The sequence below is a fragment of the Marmota marmota genome, unplaced genomic scaffold, assembly GCF_001458135.2.
Source record: "Marmota marmota marmota unplaced genomic scaffold, marMar, whole genome shotgun sequence".
Lineage (NCBI taxonomy): Eukaryota > Metazoa > Chordata > Mammalia > Rodentia > Sciuridae > Marmota > Marmota marmota.
The window spans coordinates 2,219,452-2,238,772 of record NW_026000205.1 but is presented as its reverse complement, the minus strand read 5'-3'; the positions used below and the strand labels follow the sequence as shown (position 1 = coordinate 2,238,772).

The window sequence follows — 19,321 nt, the reverse complement described above, 5'->3', positions numbered from 1 at the left end:
GTCTCCTTGTCGTCCGGCTTCAAAGGGAAGGGGCGGGGTGGGCGCGAGAGTCCCGGGGCAGGGCTCCCGCGCGCAGCCAGCCAACGGCGAGCTGACCAACGTCCGCTGAGGCCACGCCCTTGCGCAAGCTAGCTCCAGAGTTGGCGGAAATGGAAGAGGGCGGGACTTGGGTACAGCCAATCAGCTGTGGAGGAGCAAAAAGGCGGGAAAAAGAGGAACCAAAAGAAGGCTGAGGTGGCGCCTGGGACCCGGAGGGGAGGGCGGGCAGAAGGAAGAGCCGGACTCCAGGTGACGTATTTCGGTCCTCCAGAGCAGGGGTGACCCTTTGTCAAGCAGCGTTACCCCCCGCCAGCCCCAGCAGTCCCATCCCATGTCTTTAAAGGGAGGACCCTAATTCTACGAAGGTGGCCTAGCCCCGGGTGTGTGGCCTCATCCAACGGGACCGCTCCATTCCGAGCTGAGCTCCACACATCGAGGGCAGGACCCCAACTTGAGGAAATGCACATTTACGAAGACGATGACGCTGTCGCCTAGTTCTAAGAGGAAATAACCCCAAATCACAAGGACAGCCTAAAATATACCCTGAAGGCCTGCGTCCTCCATTATGGGTTTGTCGCCCCAGCCTGAAAGGGATTCCTGGGCTTCAGACATCCCAGAGGTCCTCCCTACCACCCCATAGAGCCCATACTTTCCAGAAATGCCCACCTGCGTCCTCTCAGAGAAGGTCACCTTTAAGCTGGGCCCTCAAGCTCCTGTCAAGGACATGGCCCCCACATGCCCCAGCCCTCTCCAGGCCCCAGCTCCTTGGCCTGGGGCTCCTCACCCTGCCATCCCACTCTGGAACCCCTGGCCCACAGTCCCCTCACCCACATGCTGACCTCCAAAAATATCCCTGTCCCCAGTTCCTGGGTTTCCCTATGCCCCCCACTCCTAGGACTCCCAGCAGCCCTGTCACCCCACATCCCCCTCATCCCATACCTGACTCTTGGGGGCACCTGAAGTCCTCTCTCCTGCATTTCCAACTCCTGGGGCCTGAAACCAACCCTTCACCTGCCATCCAATTCCTCACCCCTTATCCAGAACTCCTGGGACCCTGAAGCAGGTTTTTTACTCCACATGCCCCATTCCCAGGACTCCCAGAAGCCCCCTCACCCCATCCCCAACCTCTGGAAACCTCAGTAGCCCCATTATCCTGTACCCCAATTCGGAGGACCCTTAACAACTTTTCATCCCCCAGGAGCCCCTTCACCCAGACTCCAACTCCCAAGAGCTCTGGTAGGCCTGCATTTCACACAACCCCACTCCTGGAACCCTATGTCCTGACTCTGACGTTCCATGTCTGTGTTGTCTTGCAGCAGCAAGCCTCAGCGTGAGCTTGGAGCAGTCAGGTGGCAGCACCCAGCAGGCAGTGCCCAGAACCTCTCCCCCCACCTCCAGGGACCTCAGAAGGAGAACAGCCACTATGCACCTCCCAGAAAGCCTGCAGGACCTGGCTGACAGTGAGGCTGTGCATTTTCTGAGGAAGCCAAAGAGCATTGCACGGATCTTAGAAGGGGTGAGGCCCCTATGGCCCACCTGTAGGATGTGGGATTGTGGCCCACAAGATGGGAATGGTCAACTTTCAGTCCTAGGATCAGAGGGAGGGGGCAAGAAGGGTCAGATGAGGAAATGGAGCAAAAGGGAGCTAATAACTGAAGCCACCTTTGAGCACTCAGCTATTCCTAGCACTGATTGTCTCTTTTTTAAAATATTTTGTTTTAGTTGTAATTGGTCACAACACCTTTATTTTTATGTGGTGCTAAGGATCGAACCCAGTGCCCTGCAAGTGCTGGGCGGGCGCTCTACTGCTGAGCCATAACTCCAGACCCCTTATTGACTCTTTGCAAGAAAAAAAAAAACCTTCAAAGGAGGTGCTGAAAGCCCCATTTTGAGCTAGGAAAACTAAGAATCAACAAAGTGAACTAATTTCCTATCTTGAAGACTGCTGTCCAATGGGGTAGCAATAAGGCACAGATAGCTATTTCAATTTTAAATAGCATAGGCTATTTCTCAGTCACCAACACCACATTTCAGGTATTCAGCAGCCACCTGTGGTTCTTAAATTGGAACATTTTTGTGATGCCAGAAAGTTCTATTGGACAGCATTGACTAAGGTCACATAATAAGAAACAGTGCCAGGGTTCAAACTTGGGTCTGTAAGATACTAGACCCAGTTTATATTCCTTCTCTTAGGTTGGGGTGGTGGGAAGAGAATATGTAAGACAGACCTAAGATACCAGCTGTCCAGTGGCCATTTGTGTGTCAAGCACTGTGCTGAGGCTTATATGCATCTTGTAGGGGGAAGGTACTGGGGGTTGGATTGAACCCAGGGGTGCTTAACCACTGCACCATACCCTTAGCCCTTTTTATTTTTATTTTGAGACAGGGTTTTGCTCAGTTGCTTAGGGCCTAATTTGCTAAGGCTTGTCTAAAACTTGTAGTCCTTCTGCCTCAGCCTCCTGAGTGGCTGGGATTATAGGCTGCACCACCAAGCCCAGCTATATACATCTTTTAGTCATCACTACATCCCCATAGAATCTGTACACTGGAGTCAAATCCTCATTTGGTGAATCACCTGTAATACTGGCTACTGGAGAGGCTGAGGCAGGAGGATCACAAATTCAAGATAACAACTTTGAAATCCTATCTCAAAAAATAAACAGGGCTGGGAATAGAGGTCAGTGGTACAGTGGCCCTGTACAATTCTCAGTACTGAAAAAAAACAAAAACAAAAAACATCATTCAGCTCAGACTCTGCTGTGTGACCTTGAACCAGTCACTTCTCATTGGCTTTAACTGTGCGGCCTTTACTGCTCACTCTTGACACAGCCGGACACAGCCCAGGGAGATGATAAATCTCATGCAAGTCTGAGGAGTAGGTGGGGTGCCTTATGTCAGAACTTAGGGTTTCCTGCCAGATTTCTATCTCCCTGCCCCTTCTGGAACAAAGGGACCACACAGGCCTGAATGAATTCTAGTCTAGCCATGTGCCATCTGTTAGAGGGGTATACTCCCCAGGTTGCTCAGCTGGTCCTGGCATAACTATTAGTAGTACTACTCTTCATTCCCAGAAGTGCCATTTTGTTCCATAGCTTATGTGGTCACCATATGTCTGTGTGACCTGAAGCAAGTTACTTGACTCCTCTGAACCTCTCTCCCTTCATCTGTAAAGACAGTGTCCCCTACCCTGCTCAGAGGAAGGTCTGTTGTGGAAATGAGACAAGTTAATGCCTATACGGTGATGAGCACGGGCCTGGCAAGTGGTAGGCTTTCCTTAAATAGCGATTATTAGTGGAACAAATCATGACTTGTGAGGGAGGAGAGATGGGTTTCAGCGCCCAGGGTGATAGGGATTTGTGCCACATTGTCCTTTTCCCCAGGGAAAGAGGAGAATTGTGAATGTGAATGTGCCACGTCCCTGCTGGTGGAGGCTCCTGTCCTCCTCACCATAGCCGTATGATGGACGTTTCTGCCCTGTCTAACCCAAGGGGAAACTGAGGCTCCCAGAGGTTGAGTGACTTGCCCAAGGACAGCACCCAGCTGGTGGGCAAGTCAAAGTGGGATTTACCCGCCTGTTTCCAAAGCCTGGGGAGGAAGGGCGCAGCAAGGGAGGAGGCCCAGCTGGTGTGGAGGGGTGCGGGCAGCGGGGGAAGGGCTGCTGGCTGTGCCAGACGTTCTGGTCACGGACTTTGCCCGCTGCTTCCATCCTCCCTCCTGCCCGCCCTCTCCGCCTTCCCCCCTGGCCTGGCTTCTCAGTAGGGAGCCTCTGGGCAGCTGGTGCTCTTGTCCTTCTCACCGCCGCCTGCCAGCTGGTGCCTTAACTGATGAATCTTTGCTCCCTCCCTGGGGATAGGCCAGCAAGGGTGTGGAAGGAGGTTGGACTCAGGCTCCAGTTGACTAGGGTCTCTTGACCCAGCTGAGCCCCCTCCCAGAGTCTCCAGTGCCCTGGGCTCTAACATAGCCAAGATCTTCTGGGACTGGTGGGCAAATAACCCAGAGGCCTCAATAACCCTCAAGAGAGCTGGATTCCAATCCCACCCCACGTCACCTGAACTTGAATAGAGGATTCCCGCTTTGGTTGAATCCTGAGAACCACCATTTTCCTGAGCACCTCTAGGGCTGAGCGCCCACCCCTGCATTTCCCCTCTTCAGAGCATAGTGACAGACTGGGAAACTGAGGCTCCAAGAGCTCAGTGCTGTGCCCAAGGCCACATAGCTGGCCGAGTAGGACGCGTCTGGTTCTTTCCACTCCACTGTAATGGCTTCGATTTATCACCTGTGAAACAGAAATGAATTAATAACACCTCCCGCGTGGGCTGGTGCTAGGTTCTGGGAGGTGGTGCAGCTAAAATGGATATGGGCTCAAAAATGATTGATGCGCTTTCCCATCCCAGACCTGGCTCTGCCTGGGACCAGTCAGCTGGGGCTCATCCTGCAGCCTCCCTGTAAGGGTAGCTGTGGGTCAAACGAGACAATGCCATGAAGGCACAGTGCTTGGCAAAAAGAGAGACTCCTTGTCGACAGTCATTGTCGTTGTCATGGTTGTAAAGCTGTTAAGACAAAGGACAGAGAAAGGAGGATGGGCAGGACGAATGCTGAGGAGCTTAGGGATCCGTCCTTTGCCTCCTCCACCTTGCTCCTAAGGACAAGCAAGAGCTGGAAGGAGCCAAAGCCACTCCCTCTTTACACATTTGCAGAAGTCCAGTCTGGTACTGGGTGCTGGGCCTAGAAGGGTCCACCATGGGGCTTGTCCTGCAGGACTTCAAATTCTAATGAAGGGCCATTTGCAGTGGTGCATGCCTGTAATCCCAGCCGCTCTGGAGGTGAGGCAAGAGGATCATAAGTTCAAGGCCAGCCTTAGCAATTTAGCAAGGCCCTAAGCAACTTAGTGCAGCCCTGACTTCAAATAAAATATTAAAAATAGGGCTGGGGATGTGGCTCAGTGGTAAAGGGCCCCTGGGTTCAATCCCAGGTACCAAAAAATTAAAAAATTCTAATGAAGGGGTCATTTTCAACATGCCCTTTCCCTCAGCCTACCCACCCCCCACCAACTCCATTAGCCAACACTGCCATATCCAATCAATCACCAGGTCCAATTTTGCGTCCTAAATATTCCTGGATTCCCCAGGGCTCCCAACTCAGTGTTTCTGACCTGGTCCCCGCCACCAACCTGCTCTTAGGTCTGTGGGCATCTTGTTTTTTCCTCCTCCAGTCCATCAGCCATGTGACCCCAGAGGATTTCTCTAACCCTCAGGTCTGACCCTGGCCCTCCTCTGCTCAGAACCCTTCCATACATAAAATTAAGTTCAAATAAGAAATTTAACTTTCCATGGCTCCCCTCCTCCTCATAAAAACATCACCCCAAAGCAAACATCATCCTCCAACCAGCTCCACCCTCTACTCTAGGCCTGGTGTTCAAGATCTCTGAGAGTCTAGCTCCTGCCCACATTTTCAGCCTCATCTCACACCAGATCCCTCAAATGAGGTTTCTCTTTTGTCCCTTTAGAACCCCTGCATCTGACTTTTTTCCCTGCTACTAACCCTTCCCAGAGTGCCTTCCTCCAAGCTGGGGATATAGCCCAGGGGTAGAGTGCTTTCTGAGTATATGAGAGGGCCTGGGTTTGAACCCCAGCCCCACAAAGAAAAGAAAGAAAAAGGGAAAAAATGCCATTCTCTTCTCTGCCTGGAAAAATACTCCCCTTTCAGGTCCAGTTCAGATGTCAACTCATGATCTCCTAAGTGCAGGCCCAGGATCCCACTCAGACCTTGACTCTCTTCCCTGACCTTGGCGCTCCTCCTGACCTTGGCACGCAGGCCCTCCAGCCTTCTCCACTCAGATAGAAGAGCTCTTTGTACACCCAGAGCTGATCCTGCAGCACCCTAGGGATCCCTGTTACCCTCCAAACTATGTTCCCATTCCTCAGCCTTTAACACTCCTTATAAAAACATCATCCAAAGCAAAAGTCATCCTCCAACGAGCTCCACCCTCTACTCCAGGTACACACCTGCTCCTTCTGTGTCTGGCATAGGCCTTGCCACGTGGCCCTGTGGTCATCTGAGACAGAGGAGCGGGGCTTCAACTTTTCACTCATTATGCCTCAAGGCATTTGGTCCAGCGTGAACTAGTGTAGTGAGGGGTTAAGAGCAGACTGAGGAGCCAGACTCCGAGGGTTCAACTCCAGGCTCTGCTGCTTACCAGTGTCACCAAGTTCAGCCAATTCCTCATCCTCTTTGTCTCAGTGTCATTATCTGAAGAACAGGACCATTAATAGTGCCCTGTCATAGGGTGGTTGCAAGAATATTTGTAGAATAACAAATGAACGTTACAGAAGACGGTCACAGACATGAACTATATGCTCCATGTATACCCAAGGGGACAGGAATATTGTATTTGTGGGATTTTGTTGGTTTGGGGGTTTGGTTACTGGGGATTGAAGTCAGGGGCACTTAAGCACTGAGCTACATCCCTCACCCTTTTTAAATATTTCTCAGGCTGGCCTCAAACTTGTGATCCTCCTGCCTTGGCCTCAAAAGTTGCTGGGATTTATAGGCGAGCACCACCGTGCACAGCTTTGTATTTTGTTTTTTAAAAAACTTCTGAAACCAAATCAAAAAAGCATAATTTAATATTTGCTAGTTCTGGGTAGTCAGTACTGGGTATCTGTTATATTTCTCTCCATACTTTTCTGTATACTTGGAATATTTTACAAATTTATTTTTAAGAGTTGAATAGGGAACTGGGAGTGGTGGGTCACGTGCCAGCATGTGCAAGGCCCTGCATTTGATCCCCCAATTCCACACAAAAGAGGGGGGAAATGGGAATTGATAGGGAAGTAGGGAGAGAGAGAAGTTACAAGTAGAGGGAAGAGCTGAAGGCGGAGAACACACACCTCCATCAGCTCCACTGTGCTAAGAGCAGGGGACTTGGGTTTGGTGGCAAAAGGCAGGGCTGAGTAGGGAAAGAGGGAATGAGGAAAGGGAGGAGGGTGGAGACCACACAAGGCCCCAAAGACCAAACTGAGGGGCCAGGACTCACTCCTGGGGGCCTGGGGACCATGGGGGAGACTGTGAGCAGAGAGGGACATGATGTGAAAGGACCCCTAAGAGTTTGTGGGGGATGGTCCGAGGAGACAAGTCTAGAGGCAGGGGGGCAATGGAGGAGGAAAGGGACGGAGAAGAGGGGAGGAAGGGCAGAGGTTGAGAGCTCTGAGGGTGTGACAGGGAGGGAGAGGGCAAGAGTGACCCAACGTGCAGCAGGACTGTCCCAGCCAGGGAGCAAGAACAGCTCAGGGGAGTTGCTGAGCTTCACCCTGGTCCTTGGGGGTCCACAGATCTTCTCCCTCATCATCTTCTCCTCCTTACTGACCAATGGCTACCAGAACAAGACAGAGTCTCCCCAGCTCCACTGTGTCCTCAATAGCAACAGTGTGGCCTGCAGCTTCGCTGTGGGCGCCGGCTTCACGGCCTTCCTCAGCTGCCTGACCTTCCTGGCCCTGGATGCCCAGGAGAGCCGCATCGCCAGCACCCGATTCAGGACGGCCTTCCAGCTCCTGGACTTCATCCTGGATGGTGAGCCCCCGGGACCTCCCGCCCAGAGCCACCCACTCCTGCAATGGCCCATGGGGCACAGCCCTTAGCCACCCAGCTGGCCCCATACCTGACAGTCCTCTCATCCTGTGGATCTGACGACACATGGCCTCACGTTTCTTGCTGCTAGTTGGCGCTTGCTGTTTCCTCCTCGGGGACAAATAAGCATCCTCAAGAGCCAGCACATGGCCTGCCCCCAGGCTCACCCCTTCTGCCCAGCTTCCCCCCACCTCCCCATTCATCTCCTTTCTTGAAAAGCCACTCCGTGGCTGGAAGTGGAGTTTGGAGCTTGGAGCCAGATGGACCCCAGCACCTCCTGGCTCTGCAGGCTCATGTCTCTTCCCTTCTTTTACCATCAGTAAAAGCTGGGACCAAGACCCCACCTTGCAGGGGTTTCTGAGGATGAAATAAGCGGGGCCTATAGTACCACACACATTCACAGAGTGCTTCCCCAGGCAGGCACACAAATCCTGTCCTTTAAAGTCCTCAGAACCACCCTAGGAGGTGAGTCCTGCTCATTTTCCTGTTTTACAGAGAAGGAAACTGAGGCTTGAGGAGGCTCTTTAATGGGCCGCTGCTGCAGAGTGAGTGGCAGTCAGACACTCCTCACCACTGCCAAATACTCTCCATAGAGCCTGGCACACAGTAAGCACTAAATAAATGCACATTCCTTAAACTTACACCCTGGCCACCTCCTCTGTCGGATCTCTTCTCCCCACTCCTCCTCCCTGCAGGGTTCAGGGAGTCCTCACAAGTCAATGAATCTGCTGAGAGCTTCCCGCGAGAGGGGAAGGTTCTGTACCTGTGCTGTCCTGCGTAGGAGCCGCTGACTACTCTTGGTCACTGAGCATTTGAAATGTGGCCAGGGCAACAGAGGAACTGAATTCTTTTCAGATCTACTTGAATGAATTGAAGTGGAAGCAGACCCACGAGGCCTGTGGCTCCTGTGTTGGCCATTTTGGACAGCAAAGCCTTTTGCAGCAGCTTACTCTTAGGAGGGCTCGGAGGGATTGGGTACAACAAGTGGGAAGTCATGCAAGACCCCTAACCCCATCTTTGCACATCCCCGGTCCCTATTCTCTCCCCACACCACAGTCCTCTGGGCAGGCATCTGGTTCGTGGGGTTCTGCTTCCTGGCCAACCAGTGGCAGCATTCACAGCCCAAAGAGTTCCTCCTGGGGAGCAGCAGCGCCAAGGCGGCCATCGCTTTCTCTTTCTTCTCCATCCCTGTCTGGGTGAGGTCGAGCCCCAGCCCTCACCACACCCCCGGGACCCTCTGCAGAATGGGGTGGGAGGGATAGAACATTCCGGCTCTGTGTTGCTCCCCTGGTGGTCAGGGGTTGGGGGCTCTCCCCGGGCCTCTGTTGACTTCTTCCAGGCTCACCTTCCTCTGAGCAGCCAGAGCCCAACGTCAGGAGTGGTGCCTTGGCTGGGTGTCCATGGGCAGTGAGCAGTTGGCACAACTGGTCCCTGCCCCTCCCTCCCAGGCTAGTCCCTAGCCTGCCCTCTCCTCCCCTGCCCATCCCAAGCCAGCCTTCAGCCACGCTTTTCTGCCCACAGATATTCCAGGCTTGTCTGGCGATCCAGGACCTCCGAAATGATGTTCCAGTCCCCTACAAGCGCTCCCTGGATGAGGGTGGCGTGGTGCTGACCACCCTCTCCCCACCCTCTGCCGCCAGCCCTGTCAATATGCCCACCGGCCCAAACAGCCTGAGTTACTCCAGCTCTGCCCTGTCCCCCTATCTGACCACTCCAAAGGCCCCTCGCCTTGCTATGATGCCTGACAACTAAACATTCTTATCCACATCAGTAAAGAGATACTCCTCCCTCCAGAAGGGTTTCTGAAAACAGCCCTGTCCTTCTCATGTCTGTTCTGCTTATCCCATGAGTGGCTGGGGGTGAGGGGGAGAAATCCCACTGGGTCACAGAGGTCTCTGCAGTAGGTCACATTACTGTAGCACCTCCAGGTACCCTCTTCCTGGCAGCGGGCAGGAAGCTATTTCCATGCCTATTAAGTACCAAGTCCTGTCCCATCATCTGCTCCTCAAGCCCCTCCCACACTGCCATGGAGGGAAGCACAAGCTGTCCCATAATACAGGTGAGGAAGCTCAAGTTCAGAGAAACTGTTTCCACCCGTGGAGAGAGCACCAAGAATCAGGGCAACGACGAGACCCATCCAGTGCTGATGTCAAAGCCCATTGCCTTCCACTACTTACAGTGACAAGGGACCCAACACAAAACCATGCTGTCTGAGGAGGCACTGGTCCATGAATGAGGTTCAGGGGAGATTCTTGTCTTCAAATATTCCAAAGTCCATCTTTGGAAGGGAGGGATTTCTGCTCTAGTGGAACCCCAGGGATAATAGGGCACTTGTGCACAGGCCACAAATGCTCCTGCCTCTGGGGTCCAGCAGGTAACCCCAAAGGGAGAAGCACCTGTCGACACAGTAGCAAGGAGGGGGGGGGGCCTCCACCCACCATTCAGCCACGCGGCCTGGAGATACTAGAGCAGCGCTGTCCAATTGAAATTGGCTAGTAGCCCACCACATTAACAAAGCAAAACAGTGAAGTTCATTTTAATATATTTTATTCAACCCAATATGTCCAAAATATCATTTCAACATGTAATCAATATAAAAATTGTCAGTGAGGTATTTTACATTTTTTTATACTGAGTTTTGAAATCCACATGTATCTTACATTAACATCTCACCTCATTTTGGATTTGCCACATTTCAAGTGCTCAATGGTCATGTGTAACTGATGGCTACCATATTGGACAGTGCGGCTCTAGAACCTGTTTTTTCAAGAACAACTGGACATCCATTTGTGTGTGTGTTTTAGTGTGAAATTAGGGGCAACAGATACAAAAAAAAAAGTGATCACTGTGTGCAGGCCAAACAAAACACACCTACACAGGGGGCCACTGCAGCTGCAGAACATTTGTTTCCAAACTGGACAAAGGGATGTGGGTTGTGGGGAGTCAAGTTTGGGTTCAATTTGTCTCTTTTTTGAGGCTTCATGTGTACCAGGCCCTGTACTTGGTTCTGGAGGTACAGAAATAAATACAACACGGTCCCCATGGGCATCTACAGAAAATGGCCACAGTGCAGTGGGACAGGAAGTACTCTGACCTGGGAAATGGGAGGGTTCTGAGCCTTTGCTCCTCATTCTGTCACCAGCTGGATGGTCTCAGGTGTGTCACTTAACTTCTCTGGGCTGGGTTATATTGGCTTACAACTAAAGAATTGGATCTGATTAGACAGGCAGTTTTCAGACTGGGTTCAAAGAGGTGCCTAGGGCTGAACAGGCAGGGATACCGCCCTTACCCCACAGTTCACTCAGGCGGCCCTGCTCCTGTGTTTCCAATACCAGGCTTCTAAACAGAGGTCCCTTGGCTTAAAAGGGCACAGGCCGGGGGGTGGGGGTGCTAAAAACACACAGAAGCAGTTAAACACAAAGGCTCTGGTGTCAGGAACTGCATATGCAAACTCCATCTTTGCCCTTACCCCACCAAGCCAGTTTCTTCATCTATAAAGAGCCCCCTCTTTAGGGAGGATAAGGGTCAAATGAGCTTATCCCGGTGATGCACAGGGCCTGGTACCTATTAAGGACTCAGGAAATGCCAGCTCCCTGCCTCCTGAAGCTTCCATGGTTATCCTGCAGAAAGAAGATCTGGAGGCAGCTGAGCAGAGTTAGGAAGTTCTCATACAGAAGTCTGACTAAAACGAGGGTCAAATCTAAATGTTTACAAGAGCCAGACAGGTTACCTAAGGGCAAGAAACAGGCCAGGTGTGAAGCCAATCCAGAGAGAGACCTAGAAAATATTTCATTTGCCTTTTAACGCTACACAAACAAATCAAAACAAAACAAACAAGACACATGGTGTCAGTCCAATAATGAACTACAGCAGCTCCACAGCCAAGTCCTGGGGACTGTGGTGAAATGCTCACATCCCCTCCATTCAGTGCCTGCCATCTGCTACAGTCCAGAAGTGCAGGCCCAGCACCATCAGGCTGACAGCTCTCTTTTTAAGAGAAGCCAGAAATCCAGACTTCAAAGTGAAAATCTGGTTTTGAAAGGCTGGTGACCCATTCTTTTTTCCTTCCTTTCTTTTTCAAAAAAAAAAAAAACACCATGTGGCTCAACAAAATGCATCACAGTGCCATTCAAGGCGGGCCAGGGGCTACCCACTTGTGGCCTCTGACATACATGTTCTGGAGAGTCCTCCGCATCCCTGAGGGTCTGGAGGGCCATCAGGCAGTTTCTACGACAAGATTCTTACAATCTTCAAGATTTTCTCCAAAACCTCTTCCCCAGCAGAGCCGTAAGAATCAGGGTGCAGCTGAGTCTTGGAAAACCCCATTTCTCATCTTCCTGCTCCTCCCAGGCCTCTGGTCACCAGGGACAGTCCATAAGGAAAAAGCAGAAGCAGAGAGGGGTTGGGGTAGGACCCCACATATGCCAGAGAGAGGGCAAGGAGTAGCAAAAGAGGTATCATTTTCCTCTGTTTATTTCAAGAGAACAAAGAATTAACCATCAAATTCTGTACAAAAAACATGGCATCAGAGCTGTGGCAACCCTTATGCCAGCCCCTTCCCATGCCTGAACCCAGAGCCCCCCCTCATTTGTGAAAAAACAGGAAAAAAACAAAAACTCAAATTCTGGGGGGGCGTTATTATGAAAAATCAGGGGAAACCTTCCTGGGCCCCCCTTCTTCCCTATCCCCAACCCAGGAACTTGGGTGGAGGCGCTGCGGTCCTGGCCACGGTGAGAAGTGGGGCAGGCAGTGGGCAGTTTAGTGTTTGGCAACCAGTGGGGCTGTGGGCAGAACCTGGAAAGGCCTGAGGGGCTCGAGGACGGGAAGAGACCCCTGGCCCGGCCTTGGCCCATAGTACACTCGAAAACAGTTTATAAAAATTGGGGCCAGAGAGTAGAAGACAAAGAAGTCATCAGAATCAAAAACTAAATAGTGGAAAGATTTTTTTTTTTTTTTCTTCTCTAAAAGGCAAAAAACTACAAACAGCCCAGGTCCTGAGCTCCCCAAGACTTGGGTCCTCCATTGCCCCCCACCCCAGCCCGGTAGGAGTGGTTATGGGGAGCAGGAAGAGATGGATTCTTTAAAAAGTCACCCCTGGACGGGAAGGCTCATCTTCTGTCACCTTCCTCTGCCTCCCGACACTGCCGAGGAGAGGGCTGGTGAGGACCAGGGCTATGCCGGCAAGCTTAGCTTCTTCCCCTTTAGGACTGTGGAGAGAGATGGGGTGGTGGTTAGCCTAGAGGCCCTGCAGAAAGGGGACCATGTCCTGCCCCCAGAGCAGGGGCTTGTGCATTGGGCTGGGCAGACATGCAGGGAGGGACAGCTCCCAGGACTGAGGATCATGAACTGAGGGGACTGGCAGAGACCACAGAGGGGTGAGGTCGGGAACCTTGTTCTCATCCCAGGGACTGAGCAATGGAGGCCAAGAGGAGGCCCCATTTCTTCCAGTGCTGGCTGTTTCTCTTTCTCCCTCTCTGGCAGGGCTGGTCAGGTGAAACCTCCCCCTCCCACCCTCAAGACTTACTCCTGGGGGCTGGGCACTGTCTCCAAGCCTCTGCTCATCACCTCTCTTTCCTTCACATACTAACTCCTGGGATTCGAGGTCTCTGCTTAAACACCACCTCCTCCAAGAGACCGACCTGCCCACGTCGGGTAGCCCCCACCCTTCGCAGTTCTCCATGAGCATCCTGGTTCCTTTTTTCCATAGCTTTTCTCAACATTGGTAATTCTCTTTCTTTATTCACTCACTGTCTCCCCAGGAGAATATAAGGGGAGGGAAGGGCCTTGACCACCTTTTCTCCTGCTACATCCCCAGAGCCTAGTGCTTGATGAATTTGTTGGACAGATGGATGGATGGATGGATGAACGGATGGATCTCATTGTGCCCAAGTCCCCACCTGGCCTAAGCTATACTTGAAGCAATCAATATAGTCTGAAGACAGGAACTCCTTGGTCCTCGGGGAGAAAAGGGCTGGAGGCATGAATTCCTAGGGGACAGAGGGTGCGGGACCCCAGAAGCCAGGAGACGCAGCCCTCCCTCCCTTGAGCAATACAGGGCTGAACAGATGGACGCCAGGCCATGGGGAGGGTTGGGGACAAGGCAAGGCAGGCCCCCTCCAGCCGGCCCTGCATCCTGGCTACCTTTGGTGATATAGAGGTAGAAGAAATCGCAGTAGAGGACAGTCTGGACCAGGCCAGCCACGATGGCGATGAGATCGAAGAAGCCCTCAAAGTGGTAGCGCCAGATCCAGTTGAAGAGATACAGGGTGCGGTAGACGCCCAGGGCAAACAGGTAGTGGCTCGTGATGGTCTCCGCCTCGCCAGTCTTGCTCACCATGAACAGTTGCGGCAAGATGGCCACCGACTCCAGGTAGATGGAGAAGGTCCAGAGGATCTGCCAAAAGGCCAGGGAGTTAGAGCAGAGGCCGGGGTGAGAGGCTGGGATGAGGGGGCGGGGCAGGGGAGGAGGCAGAGAATCCGCTGCAGTCACAGGCACAGAGAACTCCATCCTGGTGCTTAGCACATGCCCCATGCCATCCTGCCCTGTTTCAATGCAGCTCCTTTAATCCTCACCACTGCCCCGTGGCAGAATCATAACTATCAAACCACCCATCTACAGATGTGGAAACTGAGGCTCAGAGAAGGTTGCTAGGACACTTGCTAGTAGCTAGAAAGCAGCAGAAGCAGGGGCTTGAACTGGGGTCAGTACCCATGAGCTCTCTGCAACTGGCCTCTCTAAAGGTGGACTGGGTTGGAAACTTGGCTTGGAGATTCCCTTCTAATACCTTGGGTAAGACACCAGACTCACAAGCCTCCGCTTCCACCTCTCTACAACAGGGCTGCTTTTTTGCTCCCCGAGCATCATCATTCAATCTTTAGAGACCTCTATTAGACAATGTTGACCCTGGCTTAAAATCCTCCAGTAGCTTCTTCCTATCACAACAAGAATTAAATCCTAGTGCGTTGGCCTTCAGCACCTGTCAATCCAACCTCCTCTCCCACTCCCACTTCACTCTGGGCCGCAGCCATCTGGGCCACCTCTCTGGTCCTCCAACATACCATGCTCCTTCCTGCCACAGGGCTTTTGCACTTGCTGTTGCCCCAGCAGGGAAATCTCTTCCCAGTGGTCATGTGCCTACCTCTTCCCTGGCAATAGAACTTCTGTCTCCTCCTGTACTGTGATTCTATTCCTCAAGGGTAACCCTATGGGTGAGAATTGGGTGTACACCTGTCAAATCACTGTCTTATCTTCTTCCTGTCCCTCTCACCAGAACTGAACTCCATGGTGTCCTGCATCTTGCTCACCCTGGGGCCCAGCACCTAGCACAGTTCCTGAATGAATAAGAGAGTGAGTTGAAAAGGACCCCCCATGCATGTGGCATAAGCCACCATTTAAGAGTAGTGAAAACCATCTTCATGAGCAGGGCAATGGTTTCACAAGACAGGAGAAAGAGACTACAGACATCTGCCAGTCCCTTGTCAGTCCCCAGCTCTCTGAAAGTCCCACCTGGGGTGATTCATGATCTGCAAGATACTCGAAACCTGCCCTCAGAGAACAAAGCCAGGTGGCAGGTGTGGCTCCTCCTCAGCTGTTTTAGTTTGTGGGAAGGAAGTGGAAAACACAAGGACGTATTCATAGCAACCTGTGCTCCTAGGTGCATCCAAGGCACTGTGGTATGCACCTCAGGCTTCAGTCTTACCCTGTGAGGTAAGTCCATTATCATCCCTGTTACATAAACGAGCAAACTCAGACCCAAGGGCTAAGTAACTTGTCCAAGGTCACACCAGATTCCCACCCAGGCAGCTGGACTCCAGGGCCTGCTCCCTTAACCAACCAAAATCCTCAAAGAGGCTCTTAGCAACCAGGTTTGGTTGAGGTTCTTGAGAAATGTACCCATTAAATTGATGTACACCCAACTCTCACTCATAGGTCTACCCTTGAGGAATAGAATCACAGCATAGGAGGAGACGGAAGTTCTGCTGCATTTATCTATTTCATGAGATCTGATTTTCCCCCTGGTACTGGGGATTGAATCCAGGGGTGCTCTACCACTGAGGTATACCCTAGCCCTTTTAATTTTTTCACTTGAGTCAGGGTTTTGCTAAGTTGCTGATTCTGGCCTTGAGCTTGCCATCTTCTTGCCTTAGTCTCCTAAAGCACAGGATTGCAGGTATGCCCACCATCCCAACATGATACCTGAATTTTTAAAGAGTATCTTCTTTCTATGATTAAAAGCATCATCAAGTAGCACAGGCTTTGGAAACAGGCAGACCTGAGTTCAAATCTTACAAATTCTCCCTCTGAGTCTCATCTTAGTCCTCTGAGAAATCAGAATAAGTACATCTCCCCAGGATGACCAAGAGATCAGATGGGATGAAGACTAGAATAGCCCACTCAGGCCAGGCGCACAGTGAGCGATGAAACTTTGCAGAAGTGACCTTTCTTTGTGAACATGGGAAACACAAAGGCTACAGTCAAGAGGCTAGGGTTCTGGTCTGGCTCCCACCTTGAGAAAGCCTCCTTGTCTCCTGCAGCCTGTCAGCCTCTCCATCTGCAAAATGGGTCCAGTAACCTCTACTTGGCAGGGTGGCTATGATTTAGTCAAGGGTATGGCTAAGTGCCCTCTGCAAGGTGACCACAGTATATTTGCAAAGTCAGCATCTGAAATCAAGACCAGGATTCCCACCATGGCATGATCTGATCCCCTGTAGCATTTCTGGAGACCTAATGGATAGTCGCCCCTGTTAGATTTATCTCTACCCTACACAGTGCTTTTATTATTCTGAATCTGTGGCTAAAATTTTACAATGACATCTTGCCTGAAAACTCCTGAATTACACCTTCTGTCGAAAACATCAGCACGTCCAGCCACCCAGGGCCAGTTTCCTACAGGGCAGGAGTAGGGAAGGAAGGGTTGCCCCAAATTTATAACTCCCGCCAGGCTCCAGGAGGCCTGAAATGGCAGACCTAGCACGGGCCCTCCCAAAATCCCTCCCAGGAGTTTGTACAGGCCCCACCAAAATGCCATGGAATAAATATCACAGCAGTTAACATTTCAAAGAAAAAGTATCAGGCACAGCACAAAACACTTAAGTCACCGAACACTTGCTGTCATGGCATTCCTGCCTCATACCAGACACTGGGCCTTACAAACATCAACCCTTACTAAACTCTTTGAGGGCTGGGGCTGCATGCAGCTCAACGCCAGACTACATGCTTAGCATGCCTGGAACACTGGGTTCCATCCCTACACACACACAAAAGAAAGAACCTATAAGGTAGGAACAGATTATCCCCATTTTACAGACGAGGAAACAAGCACAGAGAGGTGTGCGTGACTTGCCCAAAGTCCACTGCTGCTAAGTGGAAGGGGCAAGCTTCTCCTGCACACTGGTTCTAGGGTCTCAATGTATTTAACCATAGGCAATGTTGTCACATCTCAATAAATCCTCACAGTGACCCGATTCAACTTTACAAATGGGGAAACTAAGTTATGGAGAGGTCAAATCACAGGCCCAGGTTCAGGCTAGTAGAAAACAGCAGATCTAGGATACAAGTCCAAGTATCCGTGCCCCATGGTCCCAAGTCCTGAGCTATTCAGTTGGGTACTATCTAGGTTGGTGACCTTGGACATTTAGACTCCCTAGATTTCAGTTTCCCTACTTCCAAAATGGGATTGTTGCAAAGTGAGTCCATATCTGTGAACTGCATAGAAAATGTCTGGTTCATAGTGACTGCTGCTGCTACCCTTAACACTCTCAGATTCCAGAGCCTGTGCGAGGAGCATGCAGGTCCTAAAATAAGGAAGTCTCATCAACCCCCATGGAAGGAAGCATTGGAGACTCCCTGCTATCAACAGTCCTTTGGCCACAATCATCTGACCATTGCAGGACACCAGGGGCCTACCTCCAGAGGAGTGAAGTCGTGGTTGACCAGGAATGCCAGGATGGCTGTGGGGACAACAAGGAACTCCACCCGGAACGTATCGTGGTTCCCATCGTAAGTGGCTTTGAACTTGCTGTAAATCATCCAGACCGTGGTGAAAGAGCAGGCTATGTAGACCACCTGATGAGGGGCATGATGACAGGGTGTCTCAACTCACAAAGCAGGATGGAAGCACAGCCCCCTTCCTACTCAGAGGCAGAAATTCAAGTCCCCAGCCCCTGCCCCGTCAAGAGTCCAGACCCTCAGGCCCCACACCCACTCTCGCCCACTCTTCCCTGGGACCCTCGCCTGGCTCCCCTGCCTCAGGGGGCCCAGGGAGGTCGTGTGGAGACTTTACCTTCATGCACGTGTTGTAAAGTGAGATGTAGTTAGTGAAGAGATCCAGGTAGCGGGCAGTGAACACCACAGCAAACAGGACCTGGCTCTTCCCTGAAATCCCTGTGGTCCAGACAGAGAGAGGAGGAGGAGAAGGAGGCTGAAGCGGGTTGCATGAGCAGTAAACTAAAGCAGGGTGCCTGGGACGAGCCTGGAAACCGCTCTGGACTGCAGCAGTCCCAGGAGGCCTCCCCAACCTCCTTTGCTTCAGCAGGGCCCTTTCCCACGGCCCACAGCCAGGGGGCAGCCAGTCCCAAAGCTACTCTAGCCCGAGGCTTCAGTCCCAGTCTAGGCCTCACTGCCACTTCTGGCCCCCTCAGGGTCCTCCCACCATCTGGACCGAAGGTGGGGCCTAAGGAGGACCCTGCCTGACCTCAGCCCCCGGAACCAGTCACCTCCCTCTGGTCCCTTCCCGGCCACCGCGGTCCACGTCACCAACTCATAGCCACCTCCCCGCCTTCCGCGGTTCCCTGTTCCCAGCCCGGAACCCCACAGCTGCCCAGATTGGGGCTGTAGGAGGCTAAACTGGAGGCCTGGAAACACCCTCACTGACATGTATGCACCTCCACCCGCGGTCTGGGGAAGGGAGTTGACCCCCTGCTGACCCCGGACATGAAGAGGGATCCCCAGCAAGCAGCGGGGGCTGGAACTTGTTCCCCTAGTGCTCCCAAAGCCTTCCCCCTGTCCTGGGACGCCCCCCGCAGTCTGTCCCCTCTGCCCGGGTGGGCCTCTCACCGGCACACGAGCGGGACTTCCAGATTTTAAGCAGTAGCAAGATGATGGCTAGGAGGTGGGAGAGGTCTCCCAGGAATCGGAAGAGATTCATGGCTGGGGGGGCTCTGGCAGGGCTGAGCTGGAGGGAGGCAGGCTGGTGGGGGCTGCCCCCCGGGGCTGCTGTTCTGGCGGGCGGCGGGCAGAGGGGCGGGAGAGGGACCCTCGGGTGGGCTCCACTCCGGGGAGGGGGTTCTATGAGGGGGAGCCGAGGCCGGAGCTGGCGGCCGAGCTAGAGCGGGGAAAAGGGAGGAGGGAGGGAGGGGGAGGAGTCCGGAGTGGGAGCTCCGCCCCTGAGGGCGGGCTCCTGTCTCTCGGGCTCCCCCTGTCGCCCACCTCCAGCCTTACAGAGCCGGCGCCGAAAAGCGCCCAAGGCTGTGTCCTATGAACTTGCAGGGTCGCTCGGATCTGACACTCCCAAATCCCGCACTTGATCCCCTAGGCCATCTGTGCCACGGTAAAGGACAGACTACAGCAGCCAAGCCTCTGCCCTTCACAGGGATTCGGAGGCTGGCCTCTGAACTTTAAAAACCCAGGGCCCAAAACAATAACAACAAATCCTTG

The 19,321-nt window shown here is 52.5% G+C and overlaps 2 protein-coding genes across 3 annotated transcripts; one reads left to right on the top strand and one right to left on the bottom strand.

Moving 5' to 3' along the window:
• Nucleotides 1-37: 37 nt before the first annotated feature.
• Syngr4 (synaptogyrin 4) lies at nt 38-9,474 on the top strand. Of its 2 annotated transcripts, XM_015496612.2 has the most exons (5): nt 38-288; nt 1,356-1,555; nt 7,371-7,608; nt 8,722-8,861; nt 9,187-9,474. In XM_015496612.2, the coding sequence occupies exons 2-5, from the start codon at nt 1,463-1,465 to the stop codon at nt 9,415-9,417; spliced, it is 702 nt and encodes a 233-aa protein (XP_015352098.1). In that variant the 5' UTR covers nt 38-288; nt 1,356-1,462; the 3' UTR covers nt 9,418-9,474. The 2 variants fall into 2 exon arrangements, with proteins under 2 accessions (XP_015352098.1, XP_048646574.1); XM_048790617.1 differs by lacking the exons at nt 38-288; nt 1,356-1,555 and having other exon boundaries at nt 6,950-7,608.
• A 721-nt stretch (nt 9,475-10,195) lies between these two features.
• Kdelr1 (KDEL endoplasmic reticulum protein retention receptor 1) lies at nt 10,196-19,025 on the bottom strand. The gene is made up of 5 exons (XM_015496611.2): nt 18,722-19,025; nt 17,949-18,049; nt 17,573-17,731; nt 13,807-14,059; nt 10,196-12,872 (listed from the first exon to the last, which is right to left on the bottom strand). Exons 1-5 carry the CDS (start codon nt 18,810-18,812, stop codon nt 12,838-12,840), a joined length of 639 nt encoding a protein of 212 aa, XP_015352097.1. The 5' UTR covers nt 18,813-19,025; the 3' UTR covers nt 10,196-12,837.
• Between the last annotated feature and the right edge of the window lie 296 nt (nt 19,026-19,321).